Here is a 22,807-nt window from a genome sequence, read left to right as displayed (position 1 = left end):
ATGGAGATTTTTCAGCAGCGCTGGTGTCTCACCAGCAGCCGTGGGAGGATGCTCAGCACTCCCAAAACCCAGCCAGGTCCCTGCAGGCACCCACTGCAGCGCTGCCAGCTCGGGGGTTCACATCACCCCATGCCCAGGGACAAAGGGCTCTGTTTGGTATGACAGATGCCAGCTGCCACGTCACTGTGCTGCAGCCAGGATCCGGGATTCATTCCTGTTCATGGGGATCGAGCAGCACGCTTGCATATTGTCCTTGTAACAGAGTTCAGCACTGAGCACCCTGCCTATTTTTGCAGTGGTCCTGCACCGAAAACACACTCAGCACCAGCCAGCAATGTCCGCAGCTCCGTGGAACAGAAATGCCCAGGTTAAATGGCACGGAGCAGTGCCACCCCCCACACTTTCTCACCAAGTAGCCACCTTGTTGACTGTAACACGACTGAAGCAAAGTCCCACTTATTCCTGCCAAAAATATCTCAAACCGAGAGACGAGGAGGGGCTGCGGGAGGTGGGACTGTGCAGCAGGCAGGACAGAAGTGGGGGAAGGAGCTAATTGCTGCCCTCGGCTACCCGAGGGGTGAAGTGCAGCAGCCTCCTCTGCGATGCAGCCACTAAAAGGACAAGAGGGAACAGGCACAAGATGCAGCAACGGAAAAATTATTCGTCCTGAGAGTGAGCAAGCCCTGAATCAGGCACCCAGAAAGGCTGGGGAATCTCCAGCCCAGGAGATGTTCAAAAATCAGCAGGACTGGCCCTAAGCCAGCATTAAAGAAGGGGTTGGACCACAGCCCTCCAGAGGTCCCCTCCAACCTCAGCTCTTCTGCAGTGCTCTTATAATTTTCTACCCCAAACTTCAGCAGTTCAGGTCTCGGCTATGGGCAGCTCAGTGAAGGTGACTCAAAGAGGTGAGGATGGAAACACGGGGCAGGGAGGGGACACGCAGCATGTCCAAGTATGAAATCTTACCTGGCTGTGGAGTGGTTTCTTTTCAGATGAACTCAAATCCTTCCCTCCTGTTTTGACCGAGAACCCCTAAAACCCTTGAGACAGTACAATGACTAAGAGACAGAGTAAAAGGTGAGAATAAACTTCAGTGGCTTCAGTTGCCTAGAGAATTCATTTGCATCCCTGAGAACACCCTGTAACACAGCATCTTCTTCCACCACCACCTGGTAATTTCACTCCCAGCTCCCAGTGACAATTGTTGCCGCTAACTTGATAATGCTGCTTGTGTCTGGCTTTGGAGGAGACGGAACATCTCGAATGTGCTATTCATCGCTGCCAAAGCAATCTTCCAGCCTTTGTTGCTTGCACAGGCAGTGAAAGAGAAGTGCACAAATCTCAATCTTAATTGCCAACTCAGTTGTCAAGAAGCAGCGCGGTGGGGAATTCAGACACTGCAAGGGGCAGCTGGCAGGCTCTGTGATGCTGGAGGAGCAGAAAAGTGTTGCCACCAACTTCTCCACCTCCCAGAAGCAGTGTCTGAGGCACCATCACTTCCTTACAACAAGAGTGCAGCAAAAGACTTGAAAATCCAGTGAAATCCCGGGAATTGGGTTCTTTTATAAAGCCCTAAGGCACCCTGGCGTGCTCTGCACATTTGCTTTTCTGACAAGGGTCCACTGAAACACTGTAGCTATGCGATTTCTGGAATTGCTGCCCCCTGCCCGCCCCAGATCCAACGGTGCCTTGCAGCACCCCTCCTTCGTGCCATGAGATCTCAAGAGATCCAAGAGGATCAGCCCTGCAGATGGGGGTTTGGTCCTGGGCAGGAACCCACCAAACCCCTGAGCCCAGGAGAGAAGCCCCTCTTGGGTGTTTAACTACAGCTGATTAGCAGTGGTTGGGATGAGTTTGTAGAGTTCACCCCAACGGCTTCACCATTCGCCACATGCCTTCAGAGATGTAGGTACGCCCAGAACAGGTCAATCTTTGATGTCTCTCTGAAGCACTGGAATCAAGACAGGAAAGCAGAGGGAAAGCAGTCAGATTGACACCGGGAGCAGACACGGATTGCTGCCAAACCGTGCTGAGACCACACGAGCCTCAAGGACGGAGTTCCAACGAACCCACACGCTGCCCGTCTGCAGCTTTTCACACGTGTGAGCCCTTCCTCACCAAGTCAGAACACAACAGCCCACAAAATCCAAGTGTCTGTTCCCCAGAGGTGGAATCTGTGCCATCCAGAGAGCTGACACCCCACAGGGCAGACCCTGACATGCGCTTCCCGTTCCGCAGGTACGCCGGGACTCTGCTGCCCAGACCTGGAGATGAAACCACGTGCCCGGCACAGACCGGCACCAGGGAAGGACCAAGATGATGCCCCTGCCTTCCTCCCACAATACACATCCCCCTCCTCGACTTCCCCAGCGGGGACCACACCTGCTCGCCCTGGCCGGCTGCCATCCTCCCCAGCCCACCAGGGAGACACACCAAGGTACGGAAGCCACAGCGGTTAATTCCTTCCAACCTCAAGCCAAACAAGTAAAATTCACTGTGAACAGAAGCTTTCCGGCACTGCTCATTTGCACTGGAAACCGGAGATAGGAACAGCACCAAATTCCAGCCTGGGAGATATACAGTACACAATCACAGGTGTGGCAATTCTTGCCAAGAAGGATGACAGCATGGATGGACTGAAAGGCTGAATACATGGGGAAAAAAATGAAACAGAAAATGGAATGAACGGAACAAGAACTGAATTACTGGCATCTGCATCCTCATCATAACTAGGGGACCTGGCTTCTTCCAAAACACTGTAATTCAAGAGCAATGTGAAGCATTTTTATCTTCCTGAAAAACAGCCCATTTCTCTCAGTACGATCAGCTGTGTGCTTGCAGAAACAGGCTGCAGCATTTTCTATGGTAGCTTTTTTTTTCCCCAGTTACAAATAAATTATTCCTCAGATGGGAGATGGAGCATCTCTTCTCCCATGCAAACATGGTGCTTGTGCACAGTGCACATCGGGGCGTTACCGGGGTAAATCAGCTTCAGTTTCATTCTGCACAGATAAGGCACAATGCAAGTTTGCAGTGTTGTGTGTCAGCCCCACGGTCTCGGCACTGCCATCCAGACACGCTTTGGGCATATAGAAAAAAATAAGCACTTATAAAAAATTTAAAGGAACTGGCTTTCTCCTGCTCCAGCTCCCTATTTCATAACACAACTTTGGAGCTGGTGTGGCTCTTTAACATGGCTATCAGAAGGATTTGATCCCTCACCCCTCCAGCCCGAGGGGGCACTAATCCTTCCCCTCTCATGGAGCAGATAAAAGGTGCTGCCCCCCCCGCAGCCCCACGCACCACTGCAGTCCTGCAATACCTCTGTCCGACATCGCTCCCCAGGGATCCCATCCTCCGAGCCGGTAGCAGGGGGCTCACCCCATGGACGTCTTCTGTCCTCGCCGGTGGGACGGTTTTCACGTGGGAATTGCTCTCCGAAGGGGAATTCCTCAGCTTGGCTCTCGCCATCCCGCCAGCTTGGGCTGCCTCTGTGCCTCCCTCCTCTTCCCCCCCTGAACTCTCCCGTACATCGCAATCCTCGCCGCATTCAGTTCGGAGCCGTCGGCACGTACCATCTCCTGCCGCCTTCCCTCTCCCCACTCACGGCGGCTCGGTGGAACAATCCTGCCCTGTACATTTATTTTGGTAGTGAGTGGAGTCAAGGCAAACTCTCTGGCCTTGCTGCTGCAAGGAATTTGGTGCAAAACAGCCGAGAAAACATCCTAATGCAGAAAGCTCTGACGTGGCTCTGTTTAGTAAATAGCCTTGGCTGCCTCCTTTAAAAAAGAAATTATTGCATTGGTCTTATCACCACAAGCAGGGCAGGGGCTGAGGGATTATTTTTTCCCCATCCCTGTTTTTCAGTAGCACTGTGAGGGGGAGGAAGCTATTTTATCTTATTCCTCTGTGCAGACTGTGGACTGTGTGCCAGGGAACAGCCTCAGCGCGCTGGGCTCGCAGACACAACGCAGCAGAACAAGGTCCCTCCTAGGTGCACCGGCCGTGAACAGAGCAGAGACGAACTCGCTGCCATGGGGGCTCAATCACTGCCCACCCGGGTGGGCTAAAACACCACCCGGAGAGGTGACATCCCAGGACAGCCCAGCTTTCCCTCTGCACGTGAGAACAAAAGCTGCTGCTTCTTGGACATGCTTAGCATCGTTTTCTCAAGATGTCAAATAGAAATGGGAATTTGCTGAGGCCAGGGGAGCCACCAGTAGGAGCTGAACCTGTGAGTCCCCCAGTGCACAGGTGGGGCTGGAAAGGGGGGATCACGCACCCTTCTCTGCTTGGGTTGCCACCAGTCCAAAGCTGCTCCAGCTCATGCTTGATGGCAGCACTCAACACAGATCATCAGCACAGAGCATCAACACAGAGCATCATCAAGGGGACCATGAGGGTCCCATCTCACTGCACCCCAAGCCCACCCAATGAAGTGCCTCAATGCCACCTATCAGCACCACCCATGACATGCCAAATTACCCAATGACATGTCAACACCACCCCATGGCACACCAGTGCTGCCCCACTGCACACTTTGAAGGCTAAATTCCTTCACTGACGAACAGCATGACACCAAGACATGAAAAGCCAAAGCAAATCATTAAACTCCACAACAGGATTTCTTTAAGATGAACATTATGTACAAAGACTCAACACATGGACACCTGCAAGGGTCTTCCCAAAGCTGTGCGAGGGCTGGCTTTGAGGTACAGGCACAACCTGCCCTGAAATGGGAAATCTGGGATCCAAAGAACTTCACTTTCACAATACAAGGCTCACATTTCCCCCAGCCCAGCCGTGTGCCCTGCACACACCACACACCTCCAGACCCCCACAAGCTACCGGAGCACCCGGCACCACCATCCTGCACCAAACTCTGCAAAGAAACAGCCAGTTCTTTCCTTTCTCTCACTGGTGAACTGTCAGACATGAGCTCTGCTCCCTGCTCTTCCCAGAGATCGGTACCCAAAGGGGATTCACCCTGACATAAAGGCAGGTTCTGCGGCTGATCTGGGAGGAGAAACCAAGTCCCCATTTCCTGTTAACCAAACCCTTGTTTCCCTGCTCAGAGTATTATTTCTCAATGGAATTTCACTATGAGACCTACTTTATTTCAGCATTTTGAAATGTAAAATGGATAAAAACCCACAGCCCATTCACTAATGTGCCATCTTTCAGCACACATTTAATTTCTCCTTTTGCCTCAACATGATTCATTAGCTCAATACTAATTTCTAACAGACACATTCCCTTCTGCTTCATGGTTTGCTTCAGCCTCATCTGCAACTTATTGCTCCGTATCTGTTTACTTCAGGATGATGTTGTTCTCAAGTCCCAAATATATTAATAATTAGATTGGGCTGTGCCTGATGAATCCTCCTGGACAACCAGAGTCACTGGGACTGGGGCGATCAGGTCTCTCTTTTAGGGAGATAATTGCCAATTCTCCATTGTTTTGTATTCCTAATTCCAGAAGAACATTAACTTCAGGATTGAAGGTTTGATGTGAAAAGTGGCTTATGCTTAAATCATAATCTCAGCACTAATACCATCAAGCAGCAGCGCTGAACAGAAGAGGTATTAGGGGAAGACCTGGGGAATTTTAACAGAAAATGGAAACTCTCCTGTCTTACTTGTGTTCATTCACGTGGTTCACCTACATATCTACAGTCCTGGCACCATCTCTCTTCCCAAACCACCTCCCAGACAGGGCTGGCACAGCAGTAAGAGCAGCTGGAGGAGGAGGAGAAGGAGGAAGGCAGGAACTCCGAGCTGGCTGGGTCACTGAGCCACCAGCAACACTGGAAAATGCAGCAGGCGAAAGGCACCAGCTGATACATCAGAACACTCATTCTCACTGGAAAACTGCACATTGCTAAAAAGAGTCACAGCTGTAAATGTAACCGCAGGCACAGCACAGTGCGTCTGCCCTGCTGTGACATGTGGCCCGTGTGTCCGCCCATGGTACACGAGGGTAAACTACACATCAAACACCTTGTTTGTACAGCATGTTCTCCAAGGGAATCCAGGAATGAAAATAAAAAATCAACAAAACACCACCTCGGTGATATCAAAGTCCACGTCAGAATTCCTCCAGTCCAGAAATATTTGCCTGGCCAACTGAATGCCAACCATAAGCCAGGAAATTGATGCTTAATTTTACTTTGAGAGCCCATTACAAACTGCTGACTCCTCATTGCAGCATCTGCATTATACAGAGACCACTGCTGTGCCGGAATTGCTGAGCAGCACCTGTAGTGGTAACAATATTTCAGAAAACAAGATTTAGAAAAAAGCAAATTTTACATTATTCTTAATTGAATCCACATAAAGTGAATTGTTAAATACTCTCCTTTTATCCAGTAGCTTTCAGTTCCAACTGCCAAAACTCCTTTCACATAACTTATTGGAAATAACACATGACCCAGCCCATTATAAATAGTTGATGGAAGGGGAAAGGGACGGGGTTTTTTCATATTCTTCTAGCAAACAACTTGTTGAGATACAACCCAAAAGCGTTGCTGTGCAAAGCGTTCTGTAAAGCCAGTTGAATGTATTTAAACATCTGGAGGTCACCATGAAAGGCATCAACTGTGCAAAGACACTTCCAACAACCACAAGAGGAACTTGCTTGGCTAGAAAGCATCTGTGCTCCTCACCACGTCAGCATCTCACGAGAGGCATTATCAGCCATGGCAGAGCTGCTGCTGTGCAGGAGGGGCTGCGCTCGTGCAAATCCAGCGATAATTCGAGGGACCCTAAGCTGAAAAGTCATTAAGACTCATTATGATGTCTACAGTGAACCCCTGGTCCTGGGGACCCGCTGGTGAGCTGCTGCAGGAAAATCCCGACCTCCTTTTATTTAATAACTCTAAGGAAAAGCAAGGTGCTGCACAATTTTATTACCACCGCAAACTCTTCCTATATTTCAAGACCCCAACAAATGTAAGAGCATGACACTAACAGCTTAATAAACTTTAGAGTACTACTAACACTGATAAATGATACAAACCCCTCTGGCCCAGCCATTTGCTGAGTATTTTACAAGGAGCACATACACGCCGGTTCTGCCCTTTAGTCGCAGGGGAATGCCCTACATTGTCAACATGCATTTTGCAAAATAGCTTTTCAAGAGCTGCCAAGGTTTCGAGGTTGCCAAGGCTCACGCACAGCCCTGCAAAAACAACTCCCGCTGCACCACGAGGCTCCCGCAGCCAGACCAGCACCAAACCATGCAACGCAGCACTGGTTGAAGCACCAGCAGAAGCATCGCTCTCCAACAGAGTCACCTGGAAATGCCAGTGTTTTTGAGGAAATGCAAAGATTTCTTTTTTCCTCTCTTTACTAATTGTTCTATTTTCCATTTGGAAGTTGACATCACAGAAGATGGAGCTTCTGCTTCCTCACTAGAATATTTTTTCCTCCGGCATTTGTTTCAGTTAAAATAACAAATTCGCCAAAAAGAAAAGAAATGCCAAAAAAAAAGCCCACATTGACGCTCCATCCTCCTCCTTTGCATAGGACTTGGCCCTCCCATCTCCATGGGTGCCAGCGCTGCTCCTCCATACAGGGACACAGTGGGAGCACAGACGCACTTGGGGACACCCAAGAGCCCCCAGCCTGTTCTCCTGAACAACACAAGAGTGGCCCAAAGAACTCTTCTCCTAACAAGATGGGTCCTTCTGCCCATATTTTTGACTATCGATCAGCAGGTGGAGTTGCAGATAATGAGAGGGTCAAATCCAAGGAGTCAGAGTTCCATTTACAGTCAAAAAGACAATACCAATACATTGATGACTTCAGATTGCAGAGATATTAGAATGTACAGGAGATGCCTGGGAATCCTCTCTGGATAGCAAGGATGTGTGTATTTATTTAAAAAAAAAAAAAAAAGTGCTCAGTAAACACTATTTGTATTGATCCACGGTCAATTTTAAAACTTCTCTCCGCTTTCTTTCCATTAGGCTGGACAGGAAGGTCCTCTCTGGCATGTGGCCATGGGAGCAGGACCTCAGCACTCAGCTGCTGCAGAGAGCCAGCAGATCGTTCCCAGAGATGGGCTGTGCAATGAAAAACAGGGTTTAAAATACACAGATGGTCAAATCCTTCCTGATGGAGCTGGGGAAAACCAGGGATGGATGGTGGCTCCTTCACACCCTCCACAGACACCTGCACCCCAGTGACACGGGGCTTCCCAGAGGCTGCTCCCCACCAGAGACGTGGATCCCCCTGAGAAGCCGGAGCCCACACAGCCAGATCGCTGCTCCACAGCAGGTCAGGGCCAGGCAGGTCCACAGCAGCACTTTGCAACTCAAAACACTTGCAAATGTCTGCATTAAACCCCCATGGAGCTCTGTATGGGATGGATTGCAGCCCCCACCCTGCGCTTGGCAATCACGAAAGATAATGGGAGGATTTCCCAGGACATCAGTTTTCTTTGAGGTGAATCCAGGTCTTGGCACCTCCACAAACAGATCCAGTGCTGGGCTATGAGCAGCAGGGCAGTGACACGAGGAAGCATCTCCGTGACTCTCCCACCTGCGCTCGCAGAGCACAGAGACATTGGTATTCACCATGTGCAGTCCTGCCACACCAAGAGGCTCCGGCCAAAACAAGCCTCTTTTTCTGGGCTCGGCCCAAGGATGCTGCCATTCCTCCCACAAGGCTGCAGTCTGAAGAGGGTCCAGATGCAAGAGGGGGATGTAGAACAGCACAGAAAAGGAGGAAAAGAAAAAGCCCAACCCCAGCAACCTTGCAGGAGCTTGTAAGAGGTCATGGCCCCTGAGCCTTCCAGCTAAGAGACAGCAATTATTTCAGTGTCATTTCTCCGTGTGCTACATGGTGGTAGGACCCAGAGGACAGCCTTCCTGAGCAGCGGGCGCTGGAGCGGTGACGGCAGCGGGAGCAGCCCCCGCTGGGATCAGGGTAACAGCAGCTCGCCAGGAACTAGGGCACCAGAAAGCAAACGCTGTGCCCTGTCTTGCATTCATTTTCGCTGGTTTCTGCTCCCTCTGCTCGCTGCCTTGGCAGGGTTAATGCCTTCGCACCACAGGCATCGACGAGTTCCCCGAGAAGCCATCAGATGGATCTACACCACTGCGAGTTCTCCTTTGTATCTGGGGCTCTCTCCTGACATTTGTCTTTAAAAAGCAACTCCATTCATATGAAAAGTTGATTAATTCCACTTGTTATAATTATTCTCACAAATAAAATCCAGCTCTTTGCCCCCCATGAATATGGGGGATAATGGTCCTTACCCTTCTCAGTAAAGCATTTCAGTTCCAGGGCTGAGAAGCTCTGTACCAAGCACTAAGTGTTATTATTAAACTGTCATTAAGAGCGTTTCAGGAAAAGTTCACAAACTGCAGGGATTTCTGTCATCGCAGCAGCTGGCTGGGACGGCAATTGGGCTGAACGGTTCCTGCCAAAACCACAACTGTGCTGAAGAGCCGCCTCATTCAGGAGTCTCCACTGGAGCACGGTCAGGGCAGGCAATGTCACCACCATCCCCGTGTCCACCTTTGGAAGGTGTCACCTCTGAGGGTCTCCCTGCTGCACTGTTCTGTGGGGCCATATCCCACCACGGAGGGTGCTCAGCATCCCAGGAAACCAAAGAAACCCATCGGGAGAGAGCCCGGAGCAGGGGAACAGCATTCACCAACACCATCACACAGCTGTGGAAGTCTTTGGCCAACTGGTGCCACACCAGGCACTCGAAGGTGCCTGAGAGATTTGCATGACACAGGCAGAAATTAACGGGCTGCGTTTTATTCCCTCGCTTCCCCTGTTTAGTCTTGGCAGCTGTTCAGGCAGCACAAGCAAACAGCACCTGGCAGCAGCTCGCTGCCTCACCCGGCATCTCCTCGGCAGAGCTTGGGAGATTTGTCTAATAAACTGGAGCACTGGGGCTTCAGGGTAGAAAGGACATTTTAGAAAACATGGAGGAGAGCATACTTAGCAACAGCAAGAGAGCTGGAAACAGAAGGAAGCCTTCAAAGAGCTGGGCTGATGGAGATGGAAAAATTATGTAAAGTAAGCAAATGCATCCAGAGCTGGCAGGCAGGCTGCAAGCCCAGAGGGGGACGGTGTGTCTGATAGCAGAAGAGCCTTTGATTTCTCTCCTCTTCCCCAGGTTCTCTGCATTAACATTTCAAATGTTAACAGTTTCAAACTGTTAGCTGAGAAGAGGGGAGAGCATCTCCCTTACACACCCAGGGCTGCAGGAGCTGCCCAGCGACACCCGTGCCCTGCGGTGCCCACACCAGACCCCCATCCTGCTGCTCCCACTGCCAAGGGCTCAGCCGGGCCCCCCACGGCTACACCCTGGTCCCCACAGATGGATGTAGGTGATTTGCAAATTAGGCCCCCTTTGGTGAGCCCACAGTGGGGATGGCGGGTCCCCTTCCCCAAGCATCTCCCCAACTAGCGGAGAGTTGGCGAGAGCCTTTATGTAACTGCGACGCAAGAGCCGAATCCCAGAACTGTCATCGCAGCCTTTGCAAACCCATTTTTACCTCCCTAAGTGTGGCTCATCAGCGACGAACATAAAAGCTGCAAAGCCAGGATGTTAACTTGGGACTGCTTAGCAGGGAGACGAAGAAATAGAGCAGACGCTGCACAAATATCCCCACAAAGCCATGGTACCTCCGACAAGTTTCCTATTTGTGTGGTGCATTTTACATGCTTACAAGCAGAGCAATGAGACCCCGAAGCTTTACAGCGACTCGTAATCTCTTCTCACTTCTTAACAAAGCCGATGACAGGTTAAAATGGCTGGAGGAAAAAGGGAAGATATCTGTACACCTGTCACAGCTGCTCAAGCCAGTGAGGAAATTGAAAGCCCTTGGGTAAAATCTAAATATATATCTGCAAGGGAAGCATGAAAAGTCTCCGTGCAAAGTAATCAGGCATAGCCGAGCCACTTTTCCAAGTGAGTACGTAATAGGGTCACTACCCACTTCCCAGGATTTAATGGGACCAGCACTGGCATCCTCACCCCGGCAGAGCCAGGTGCCGGTGCCGCAGGGACGGGCAGCACTGCCCAGAGTGTGAGTCGTCCCGGCCCTGCACAGGGACGCGGAGCAGCACGGGGGGCAGTGGGGACGGCAGCGATGCTCAGGGAAGGTGGCAGGACCCAAACCCAGCTGGGAGGAGCACAGAGGACTCCTGCCAGGTTCTGTGGCTTGTTGCCTCCCAGCTGTAATGATCTTTGCACTATAAATGTGCATTACTTTAAGCATTTGTGCAGTACTTTCCCGCCAGGAATCTGAAAACACCTTGGAAGCATCCCTGGGTACCACTCGCAATGCCGCAGGAGATGTGGGGCAGGAGAGGTCCCCGCGCCCAAGCTGTGGGTCAGGAGGAGGCAGTAAGCCCTTGTCTGTGGTGTAATTACCGTGGCATTTCTCCAATTTCCCTCCAGCCTTCCCGAGGCCAGGACCTTCCCCTTGCTGCCCTCCTTCTGCAGGCGGCCGAGCCGAGACCTGCAGAAAGGAGAGGGATGCTCTGAGCATCCTCAGCCAGCAGCTGTGGGTAGGACGGACAACAGCAGCACATTCACCCCAGCTCTTCCCAGGGGATGCGACCGGCAAAAAGGGCTGAAAAGGTGCCTTGTGCCTCCCCACAAGCCCTTGGAGCGCTGGCTGCTTCCAGCCCAGCAGCAAAGTGCCGTCAGGAGCCGGCGAGGCTCCGGTCAGACACACTGGTGTTTGATGAGTTGGGAGCATGGGTGCTCGCTGAACGCCTCCCAGAGCTCCCGGCACAGCCTGCCAGGAAGCAATTTCACAGAGACTTTCAAAATGCCAAAGTGATTCCTACTTTGCAGTTTTAAAGGACTCCGAGTCCTTTTTTTGCATGACATTTTTGTGGCAACTTTGTTACTGAAGTATTAAAATTCTAATGAATGATCTGTTAAACTGCAAGGCAGTGTTTACTTATTAAATGGCCCTAATAGTTTCTGCTTAAAACATGGACAATTTAAGCCTCTCAAAACCTTCTTAAAACCTTTTCTTCCTTGGATTTTTTTTGTTTTTTAAGAAAGATGAATCTTCAAAGGATAAACTTAATCTTTGGGCCTCTCCATCATCTCTGCCAACTGTGTCTCACAGTAACAAAGTTTTCTTCCCTCCCCAGGGTCGCTGGATCATGCTAGGTACCATTTGCCATACATTTCCCATTTCTGTCACCATTTCTTTTGTAATACATTATATAAGACAGAGAAAATGGCAAGTCCGTATAAAGAGAAATTCACAATGTGCTGCTGAAATGAGGCATGAACTCCATGGAGTCTGTGACAGCCTCATCCCGGTGTGTGGGAAGGACTAGAACAAGGGGTTGTATCAGACCATTGATCTTCAAGTACGTTTCTTATTTTAACTACAACAAGGAAAATTTGCTTACCGACCAATAGTCTGCTGTAGCTGAAACGGACGTCCCTGCCAGCCCGGGGATGCGCGATGCCCGAGGCAAAGCCCAGATGCCATCGGGGATGTGACAAACAGGGTCTCTCTGTTTGCACATTCAGCCAAAAGCAGGGCTGAGAACCAAGACATGGAAAAGGAAATAGAGATTCCTTGTGTACTGCTCCAACCATGCGAATCACCACCACGAACAGGCATCGTGTTCCTAAAAGCTTTAACACAGCAGTTACGCGATGGCAAAGGTCTTTTACAATGTTGGGTATCTACACACTTCGCATATTCTGAAAAAAGAAAACAAAAAAGCGGTACAACATGCAGATGACAGTGTTAAACATCACGTACATGATGTCGAGGCCCCGGGGGCCTCTTCTACACAAAACCACTCTGAAATTCTCCCGAAAAGAGATGAGCGCTGCTGGGGAGCACTGCCTTCTGCTGAGCACACCCGGCCAGCACCACGCGGTGAACTGAAGCCTCAGAAAGGGATTTTAAAGTCAGGTTATTACACACCGCTGGTCTTATCTGCTCGTCAGCTTCTGGTTCAACTGCCATGACCAAATCATCTGTCGGGAAGGGAATATCTGCTCCAGGAGCTGGTCTGACAGCAGATGCTATTTCACGGATGCCGGGTCTTGACTGCCTCATATATTTAAGGTAAAAAGCTCACTTTAAAAAATGTCTTGGCCTGTTCTCATCTCTCATCTAAAGACACACCAAAATAAAAAGGAATAGGCTCCAACTTTTTACAGTATCTCCTTATAGACTGAACTGCAAACACCATCCTCTCCATTTATATTCATTCTGGCCAGGCAGAAGCTTTTAGGAGGAAAGATTGTTTAATAAACAGACATTTATAACAAGTGTCTGATCTCGCAGCCTCATCTTCTAGAAAAGAGTCCATTAAACCAAGTGAGAAACTCTCATTAAGAGTGTTTAATGAGATCAAGATTAAATTACATCATGACTGTGTTAATATCTGCCCCAGCAGGTTACACTGTACTCCCTTCTCTCCCCGGGATCTGGTAGGGGGAAACTGAGCAGCTTGGAGGCAAAAAAAGGTCATTAAAGGTCTTATAATTGTTTTAACTCTCAGAAGTTTCTCAATAAAGGGGATGGGGGAACCCCGTGGTACAAAAAGGCACCCACAATGCTGGAAAAGGGCATGAGCAAGGCATGTCCCGGGGTGCTGGAGAGCAAGCTTTGGGAGCAGATCACTCTTCTACATAGTTGTTGTCTGCTTGGTTTTTAACTGGCATTGTTGGGAAGGCATCCGTCCTTCGCACAAGTGCAGTGTGTTCTGCGCATGTCTGTAAGCAGAAATATTTGTACAGCTGAACCCTGGAAGGCTGAACGTCTCTTAGCCACAGAGCACTGCATCCAACATTAAAATGCATTTACAAGTTCTTAGCAAGAAAGAAACATCTCCCATTAGAGACCATAACAAGAGCTGACTAGAAATTGTTTTTCCTCTCGATTTTAGCACAATAGCTTCTGGCAATAAACCTCTCCATCAGCACTGGGCAGTTCTAAGTGCAGATATTGCGTGGGAAGAATCCAAACAAAGTGACAATATTGAGCTTTAAAAGCACTTTCGAGAAAGATGAAAATGAACAATTGTTGAATGTCAGCTCTGGAAGAGGCTGATGAGATGTAATGGCTGTTCGTGTCACCGTCTCTTCCCCACGTAACACTTGCAGTGACCCGACAGATTACCAGCTCCATCAGCAGAGCCTTCCAGCTCATCACAATCCCCATACAGCAGCTCTGAGGCTGCAACTTGAGAGTTTTCCGCTCCGGAATGAGACTATAAATTCTTTGTCCACATGGGGAAACCTCACAGTGCTGATTTACCTGGCAGGAGCTGATGTCACCTATACAGGTCTGGAGGAGCTTCGGTCAAGCAGGGATGAAGGGGTGGACAGAGAAGACGAATGTCCCCTTTCCAACGCGCACGTGGGCCGTGGGCGAGCACACTCATGCCTGTGTGTGTGTGAGCACCTCAGGAAGGGTCTGTCCCTGTGCCAGCGTGGTGGAGCTGCTCCAGATGACTAGAAAGACCAAACTGCAGTCATCCGAAGTGGGAACTGAAGTGTCAGAGAAGGGCTGCGCTCCCAGCAGCGTGGGTGTAATTGCATCACACGGTAATGAGGCAAATCCATCTTCAAAATCCAAGCTCAAGAACAGTGACTAAATAGCTTCCCCGAATAAATGTCTTTCCAGAGACCAGCTGTAACTTCTTGCTGAGAAATATGGGCACCAACTAATACCCATTTCTCCATCCTTGAAAAACAACGTGACTGTGCATTATAAATACTAAATTAGCACACTGGTGTCCCTGCCAATTATTTCAACTAAACTTGCTTCTAATAACCAATTACTACCCATGTTATTAAATTAGAAATTTCTGAAGTACTCCCATATGGAGCTATTAGCCCAGATGTAATTATGTGCTTCACACATTGACACGTGGACACTGGGCAAATGAGTTTCTTTTGGTCTCTGGCTCTCCCCACTCCCAGTCACACAATCACATCCAGAGCTGGTCTGAAAGGAGCAGTTTTAGACAGTGTTTTAGCTTTGAAAAAACATGTATTTGGGACCTGTCTGCAGGAAGAATTTCTGTTTGAGGTTTTTTTCTCACATACAAGCTGGCATGCTGCACGCAGTAAGAAAGCCACTTCTAAATGAAATAGCTCCAGGTGATTGATTAAGGCATTCAGAAATAATGCAGCATGGTTTGGCCAGATGCTTATGACCTAACGGTAACAGTGACAAGGCCAACTCAGCTGAACAACCAGAAGACTTGAGACGCTCTCTAAACTGAAAGTGTTTGTCTCCTCTCTGCCTGGATTGGGGCACAAGCTGCGTGATTTCTCCAGCAAAAATAGAGATATCGCGTCAGGATCGGTGACAAATGGCAGCGCTGGCTGAGCCCCAGCTACCCCAGCGCTGTCAAAACCCAAGTTACACGAGCTGCAAGGCCAAGCCTCATCCATCTGATGGAGGCATCTGCATCTCGGCAGAGCCGCTCGGCTGGCATCGCCCTGCCCAGTGCCGAAGGGGAAGGAGGTGAGATCCTCCCACTGCCCGCAGAGACGCAGCAAAAAAGACCCAGAAAATCAGGCAGGAGCTCATGGGTCAGCAGAGGTGGCAGCTCTTGCCCAGGAGGGACGGTGATGTCCTGCCTGCCCAGTGCCCGCAGCTCCTGCCTTCAGCCTCCATGAGTGCAGGAGCAGGATCCCGCTGCGCCCGGGAGCTCTCGCTCCACGAGTCCCTGGGGTGGAAGAAAAGGCTCCTGGCAAAGGCCTGCCTCGTCGTAAACACTGAGCTGCTTTCTGACAGGATAACACATTTCTCAGCAATGTCACTTCTGCCCACAGCATGGCAAGGTCTCAAGCTGACATTTGCTAAACATCTTCACCACCTGCTCCCCAGAAATGCGCCTCTCTCCTAGACAGAGGAGACGTTTTTCTTGACAGCTCCTGCCACCGGGGAGCTAGCACGGGCTCTGCTCTGAGCCACGGTGGTGCTTGTGCTTCACGCTCCAGCTCCTGCCCAGCACCCCAGCAACGGTGCTGGATCAGTGGGGCACTGACCCATGGCCAAGGCTCACAGAGGGTCTGCCAGGCCAAAGGAGCAGCACAGCATTTGGAATGTCCAATTCCCAAACAAACATCCTTGTATCGATCTGAAGTCAGAAACCAAGCGCAGCAAAGCCCAACCAAAGCAATGGCTTTGCTAACAGCTACCAGGAACAGATATGAGACATGCAGAAAGGCTCAATGACTTTACCCACAGCCCAAGGAGTAATTGCTCCCCACCTAAAGGTAGCTGCTAAATTTGCAGAGCAACACTCCCGCTCCCGCGGGAGCCTGCGTGGGCTGCAGGAAGCTCGTCAGAGTCACTAATCCAAACAGCGGCACCCGCTCCGCAGCCTCCCCGCCGCATCCCCCGCGGCTCCTGCCCCAGGATCTGCTGCCGTGCCGACCCGCAGCGCCCGTGGATGGCGGCGACATGAGCCCCAGGGCTGGGGACACGCGGGATTTGGGCAGCGCAGAGCCCCAAAAAGCTGCAAACCGCCCTGCGGAGCCGCAGCCTGCAGAGCGGAGAGCAGGGGAGTTACCACGCAGCAGAAACCACCACCCAAACTCCACAAAATCCAGCAGATCTCAATCCCTGCTCAGTCACAGAACATGCGGTGGGCTCCACCTGACCTTAAAATGCAACTTTTAAAAAAAATCCTGCTGTTGTACCAGACAGCAGAGGCTGACAGACACACGGACATGCCCCCTCATGTTCCCCTGCATCCCACAGACAGCGTATCCAACATCTCACACGCAAACACAGCGCACCAGTCAGCTTTACACAAAGCTACAACTAAAAGCTAGAAGACAGGTGACAGCAAAGAGTCCTGGAGAGAATAAAAATCACAATTTTGCCCTGGGTTTGGGGAGTTCTGTGGACAGGAGTCATGTCTGCATTGTCCTCAAGAGGGCTCTACCAGAGTGTGATGAAAGATCAGCAGCAAAAAACCTGTGACAAAGAGACTGTTGACAACAGTAGACATGAAATCCAGCTCAGTAAACCAACAGCAGACACAGGGCAGCCCCACGCGGGCCAGGGGAGCGATGCCACATGGGTAACAAAGCAGCTCGTGTCCAAGGTGGACACCCCAAGCAACAGAAGGAGGTTTGTGTTGGCCACAGCAACCCCTATGCAGGGGAGATCTAAACTCTGAACTCTCTGAAAAATAAGAAAGAATGGAAGATAAAATCATATTTATCGCAGCAACGCAGCAAATTAATAGACAGATAACAGGAGAAATGTCCAGATTCAGGGACTTGGAGGCTGGCGCTGCACAGCAGCCTGTCCTGCCAACCCTTTGTGGGCAAACTGCAGCCGGCTCAGTCGTGTCGGTAGCTTGGGAGAGATTTGTACAGTGCCTGTATGACCCATTAACTGAGCTGTCAGTCAGGAGGAACAGGAGGTATTTTCTTTGCAAATTAATACCTACATCTTTGCTAGGGATCCAAGCAAGTGCCAGTGGAGCAGAGGCAAATGCAGCCTGGCAAGGAAATCTGCGCTAGCTGCAGGGCTTCGGCAGGCAATGTGTTCACTTCTCTCTCGATAAGCAGAGCTGAAAATAGTAGACAATAGAGAATTAATCCTCTCTGTTGGTGGAACTTCTCAGAAACAGAGATGTTTTGATTCAGATTTCCTCTCTAAACCCTGTGCTGCATAGTCTACCACAAAATGAGACGCTACATCTGAAGAAGAGAATGTACTGGGGGATTTAATAAGTAAGTGATTTAGGCTCTGCTCATGATCTGTTTTACCATGACCACACAGGGGTCTATGAGAGCAGCTCAGCCCTAGGACAGGGCTGGCACACAAGGCAGTGATGGAGAGGCAGGAATCGAGCCCCCGTCTCCCCCGAGGCAGCGAGCGGGGGAAGCCGGAGCTCCAACGCTCCCTACACACCATCAGTCACCGAACAGGTTGTGCAGAGGAAAAGGAATGAGCACCACCTTCAGAACGGCAATAAATTATTTCCCTTGGGAGCAAAGATGCAACTGTGATGAGATAAAGCAGTGGGAAAACATAGCACAAAAATTTAATGCATTCTCTGCAATTACAGCTACAGCTGCCAAGTTGTTTCTCATACTGTCACTACGGCAGCGGTGACAACTTTAGGCTCAGCCTGACCTTCCACCCGCACCGAAGCCAACAGCAACTCTCCCCCTGATTTCTGCAGATGCAGGGTTTTGCCATTATGACAAATATCACCATTTCTTCACCAGATCTGCGGACACAGACCCACATCTATGATACTTCCCTGGTGCGAATGGGAATCGCATCACTTGTAGATCTGGGCCAAGATCTCACATGCAGCTTCTTCCATGGGCTCACATGTGATTTGTGTTCTCTGCTCTTGAGCAGCAAGTTTAAGCAGCCAAACGTCTGAGCTGTGGTAAGACCCAGGCAGAAAAGTGACCAGACCCAGCCGGAGCCACCGATGATGTCCCCACTGAGCTTCAGCTCCTGCCAAGGAGATTTGCCCTGCTTAACCATGGTGGGACCCAAGACTCCAACATTTCTCCTGCCAGCCTGCGCTCTGTTTCTCCAGTTTCACTGCAGGAAACTCCTCACTTAGTGCTTTCTGCATGTCCTGTATAATTCATCAAGAGGAATAAAAACGTTCATTTTGCCAGCGTGTTCCTTGCTCTTGCACACAGCTTGGGCCAAAACCCAGCTCTTCAGTTGGCATATGTCTCTGCTGGGACCACAGCCATGGTTCTCAGCAGGGACGTGGCGCTCTGCCACCCCGGCTCATGCTCTCCCCATCACTTCAATGGGTACTTTCAGGTAATTTGAAACATGACATTTTTCCCTTTCTAGCTCATCTTCCCAATAAATCAAAGAGAAACCAAAGTGAAAGTAAATAAACTGAGAAAACACACCAGGGAGGGACAGAAATTTGAGCCCATAGTGTTAAATTGCGCTAAATAACTGAAAATCAATGTTGTTCTTCCTTCTCATCAGGGTCCAGCTGTACATGCTGCAGCACCCCAGGGACACCTCCGCTCACTCCGCCAGACTGCTGCGTTCACTTTTATTACTAGCAAGGGTCCGTTACTGAGAGTAAAAGCAATATCCCTGGAAAGAGTAATAATTACAGTATTTTTTTTGTTAAATGTCATAAGAGAACTGCATTTCTTCTCTTGCTCTATTACTTTCATAACTTTACCGCTGATGTCCAGGGGTTCCTGCCTTAAGATGAACACTCAAAGGCACACTCAGAGCTACAAGGAAACATCCATTTAAAAAACTCCAAACGGCACTTCAATTAAGACACCGCACTAGTAACCGTCACTGCAGCCTTTCAGAACAGCTGAGAAAGCAAACCACGAGTAAGAATGCTATGTGCCATTAAAATTCAAAAAATATATCTACAAACACAAGAAAACCCATACGCTGTTTATAAAGCTGCTCTAGGCTTCCAATAATTTTTTACCCCCATGTATCCCACCTGGAGCCGGGCTGAGGAGTGCCGTGGTGACACACGTTGATTCAGCCCCTGCTAAGGGAGAGGACCCGCTGCAGCCGCCCTCGCACCCAGGACCACAGACTTTTGGTTACTCTTGCATGCAAGGTGGTGAATGGGACTGGCCGCAGATTTCAGTACACCGCCCTGCCCCAGGGGCTTTTTCCCTATAAGCTCTGCTAGTCTAGACCTAAGTCTAGTGCCTGGGATGCCCCTTCCCTCTGATTGCAAGAGCGGAAACAAGCCACGTAGGATGAGCACATAGTGTCCGCTCCTCCCCAAAGAGAGCTCTGGAAGCTTCTCCAACAACCTAGATGGCACCTGGGGACTGACTATGGCCGTGACCGCAGCCTTGGCTGACACAGCAGAGCTTTGGGAAGATCTACACCAGCATGTGTCACCGGCCCGACCGTGGCCCAGCAGCAGGAGCCCGGAGCAGCGATGGCTCCGAGCGGTAAAGCGGCTCCTGCCGCAGCCTGGCTGAGCACGCAGGAGCAAACACACTTTGCTGTCAACCAGAAACTTTCTGACAAGTCGTTGGCTCAGGAAAACAGCCTAACCCAATTAATAAATGTTTTGATTTTGCTTTGCCAGGTGGCAAAAGCCGAGGAGATGCAATTCAATTCAAGCAGTCACGCAGGCACTCCTAAGGTTCTGTTTCAGATCCCACCATCTTCACCAATATTATTTATGATTAATACTTGGTTTGGAGCTGGGCTCAGGCATCACAACTGAGACTGAGTCAACTCTTGAGAGGTTCTGCGCACAGGCCTGGTGGGAGACTGGGTCTTAGACAATAAATACCTCCATCCTGCTTTCACAAGCAAGGGATCAAACTGCTGGGACACGAGCCTTTGCCAGAGGAACTTTGTGGCACACAGATGTCAGAGCTGGATCTCCTCAATCCAGGTACGAACCTTCAGAAGTGCAGGTGGTGCAGCACAAACAGACATCGCAGCCCAGCACCTAAAATATTGGCCGTTACCTCATTGTCACAGAAATAAACGTCTCTAGCTCCTGCATACAGACTAGAATTTTCAAATCAGCATCTGCATCTTCCAAATAAAATGAGAGAAATCGCACATTAAATCAAATGGCAATCGAGTGGGGACTCAGCCGCAGACACATTCAAGGAACCTGACACAGGGACACAAAACTGCTCAGATCCATTAATGTAATGATGCATTTGATGAGGAAGTCACTTGGGACGTGTTAGCATGAAAACTGCGAGGATGAGATCTACAAGCCTGACATTTCAGCACTATGGTGTGCCAAGTGTAATCTGACCTATGATTTAGAGCCACCACTTAGAGACAAATTCAAGAGACTAAGCCCAGATGTCAGTTAATAGACAAAGAAGTTCTCAAAATCTAACCTGGAAGTAGAAACTTAAAAGAATTTGCCCCAGTTGTTAAAAACCTCTTTTTTTCTGGGTTATGCAACATCTGAAAAGTCTTTGATTTGAAAGCAGAGATGTTAAAATTTTTATAGAGATGTTGCTGAATACCTTTGCACAAGCAGCTTTTCCAAACATCCTCATCCATCAAAATGATTCTTTGCTGATAATTAGCCTCAGAAAAATGCACTTAATCAAAGTGACATCCATTACTTCTTGCTACTGTAAATAGGACTGTGGCTTCTGAAGACGATTTTCTGGAAAGTGTTCAGACTATTTAAATCAGGCAACCAATAAGATCCTAATGGCACTTCTCCGAGATACAGTTTAACTTCATTTATGGGCTTTTTTTATACATGCCCCAACCCAGCTGTCAGCACTGCCCGGGAAAAAGAGAATGCGGGAGATCAAAAACTGCCATAGTCAGGACAGCAAGGATCAAAGGGATGCCACAGCTTGTGCTATAAAACAATATTTATCAATTCAGCAGATGTGCTTTCTCAGCTGCCTTTCATCAGCAAATACCAGTCTCACTTTAGAACAGAAGCCTCCCTTGCAGAGCCAGACTCGCGGCACTGACGGTGCTGCCCCCAGCTCCTTCTCCTCCCACCAGCCCCCTTGGCCTCTGCACACGCAGGTGCCATCGCAGGGGGTGTCCCCGATCGGGGTGACGTGTGCGACGCACGTGGAAGGGCGGACAGACACAAGCTGCATTCGTGCCCTCAGTTCGTCACCTTCTTTTTGTTATGGGCTCAACTTCTCAAACTCTGCCTTTATTCCAGTGGCTCTGAATACTTCCATGACAACAAAACATCAGTGAGATGAGGAACGCGATCCTGCCGTAAGAGAGCAGAACAGATCTCTTCTTCTCCCAGTATTGACATTGATACAACCTTACAAAAAGAGGGAAAGAAACTTCTGAATCATATAGGACTTATGCCAGACAACAGAGGCAACGTCAGAGTTCCCAAAGAGAACCTCCTCTCCCCAAAGGAGAAATCACCTCCCCGTCTCCGTTAGGCAGATTTATGCTGAGACAGCAGTTTGTGCCCTCTGGAAATTTAGAGCCGAATGACAGCTAATCCTGTTTCCATAACCTAAAGACCTGCCTTGCAAAAAAAAAAAAGAGTCAAGCATGGTATTTAAATACAGTTGCACTGCATTTGAATACAGCTGAGCCCAAAGTCTTCCAGAGGCCTCATGGCAGGGAGCTCCAAAGATTCAGAAGGAGGTGTTGGAAGGAGCCCTTCCATTTGACAAGTCTAGCTTTGCTTGTCATTAGGCTTTTCTCTCTCTGTTGCTCAAAACCATTTACCTCCCCCATTCCTCTGCTAGTCAGTTTTTTCCTATTTGCTTCCTGGCTGATTTATTACCAACCTCCACACAACACTCAAAGTATTATTTTAATTTTCCTGTCAATCAGTCTACCTGCTAAAGAGTAAGCCCTGCTTAGTTAGACTGTCTTCACCTTTCGCATTCTAAAAAGAAAAGTAAATTAGAAGCAGCCTATTTTACTTATTTCCCCTCATATTCACTGATGAGTTCCTTCAGTTCTGCGGGTTATCTGGACATGCTCTCTCCTCCTGCCACACCACAGCTCTCTAATTATCTACTTGTTCCAGCAAGCTCTCGTCTCCTCAAGCTCCAGCATTACCTCATTCTCTTGCTTCAGTCCAGTGCTGGTGTCTCCTCAGCATCCTCAGTGCTGAGGGTGGATTAATACATCTTTAACAGGAACAGTTCTAAATCCCCAGAAGCAAAGAAACCTGGATTTCCCTACAGCCTCCCATCCTTTCAGGCTCCTGCTGACCCCAGAAACCTCCTCCCTTCCATCAGCATACCATCATTCTAGAGGAGTTTGTTAAAAGCAGGTATTTGAGACACTAATGTTTTTAGTAGCGGTTTTATGAATAAATGAGATGGTGTTTTCCTTCACTGTTA

The 22,807-nt window shown here is 49.5% G+C and overlaps 1 protein-coding gene across 10 annotated transcripts in view; it reads right to left on the bottom strand.

The window, feature by feature from the left end:
- KCNT1 (potassium sodium-activated channel subfamily T member 1) overlaps positions 1 to 22,807 on the bottom strand; it is a 69,826-nt gene that overhangs the window by 30,853 nt on the left and 16,166 nt on the right. For 2 of the 10 annotated variants that reach the window (XM_065035555.1, XM_065035556.1), the window contains exon 1: positions 3,323 to 3,670. The exons of 6 other annotated variants lie outside the window; for them this stretch is intronic. In XM_065035555.1, coding sequence (XP_064891627.1) covers positions 3,323 to 3,471 — 149 coding nt within the window. In that variant the 5' untranslated portion in view covers positions 3,472 to 3,670. Of the gene's footprint in view, positions 1 to 3,322; positions 3,671 to 22,807 lie in introns of those variants that run through there. 2 more of the 10 variants (XM_065035558.1, XM_065035559.1) reach the window with 2 other exon arrangements.

The sequence above is a fragment of the Columba livia genome, chromosome 19 (assembly GCF_036013475.1).
Source record: "Columba livia isolate bColLiv1 breed racing homer chromosome 19, bColLiv1.pat.W.v2, whole genome shotgun sequence".
Classification (NCBI taxonomy): domain Eukaryota; kingdom Metazoa; phylum Chordata; class Aves; order Columbiformes; family Columbidae; genus Columba; species Columba livia.
The sequence above is the reverse complement of the archived record's forward strand: the minus strand, read 5'-3'. Positions and strand labels throughout refer to the sequence as shown.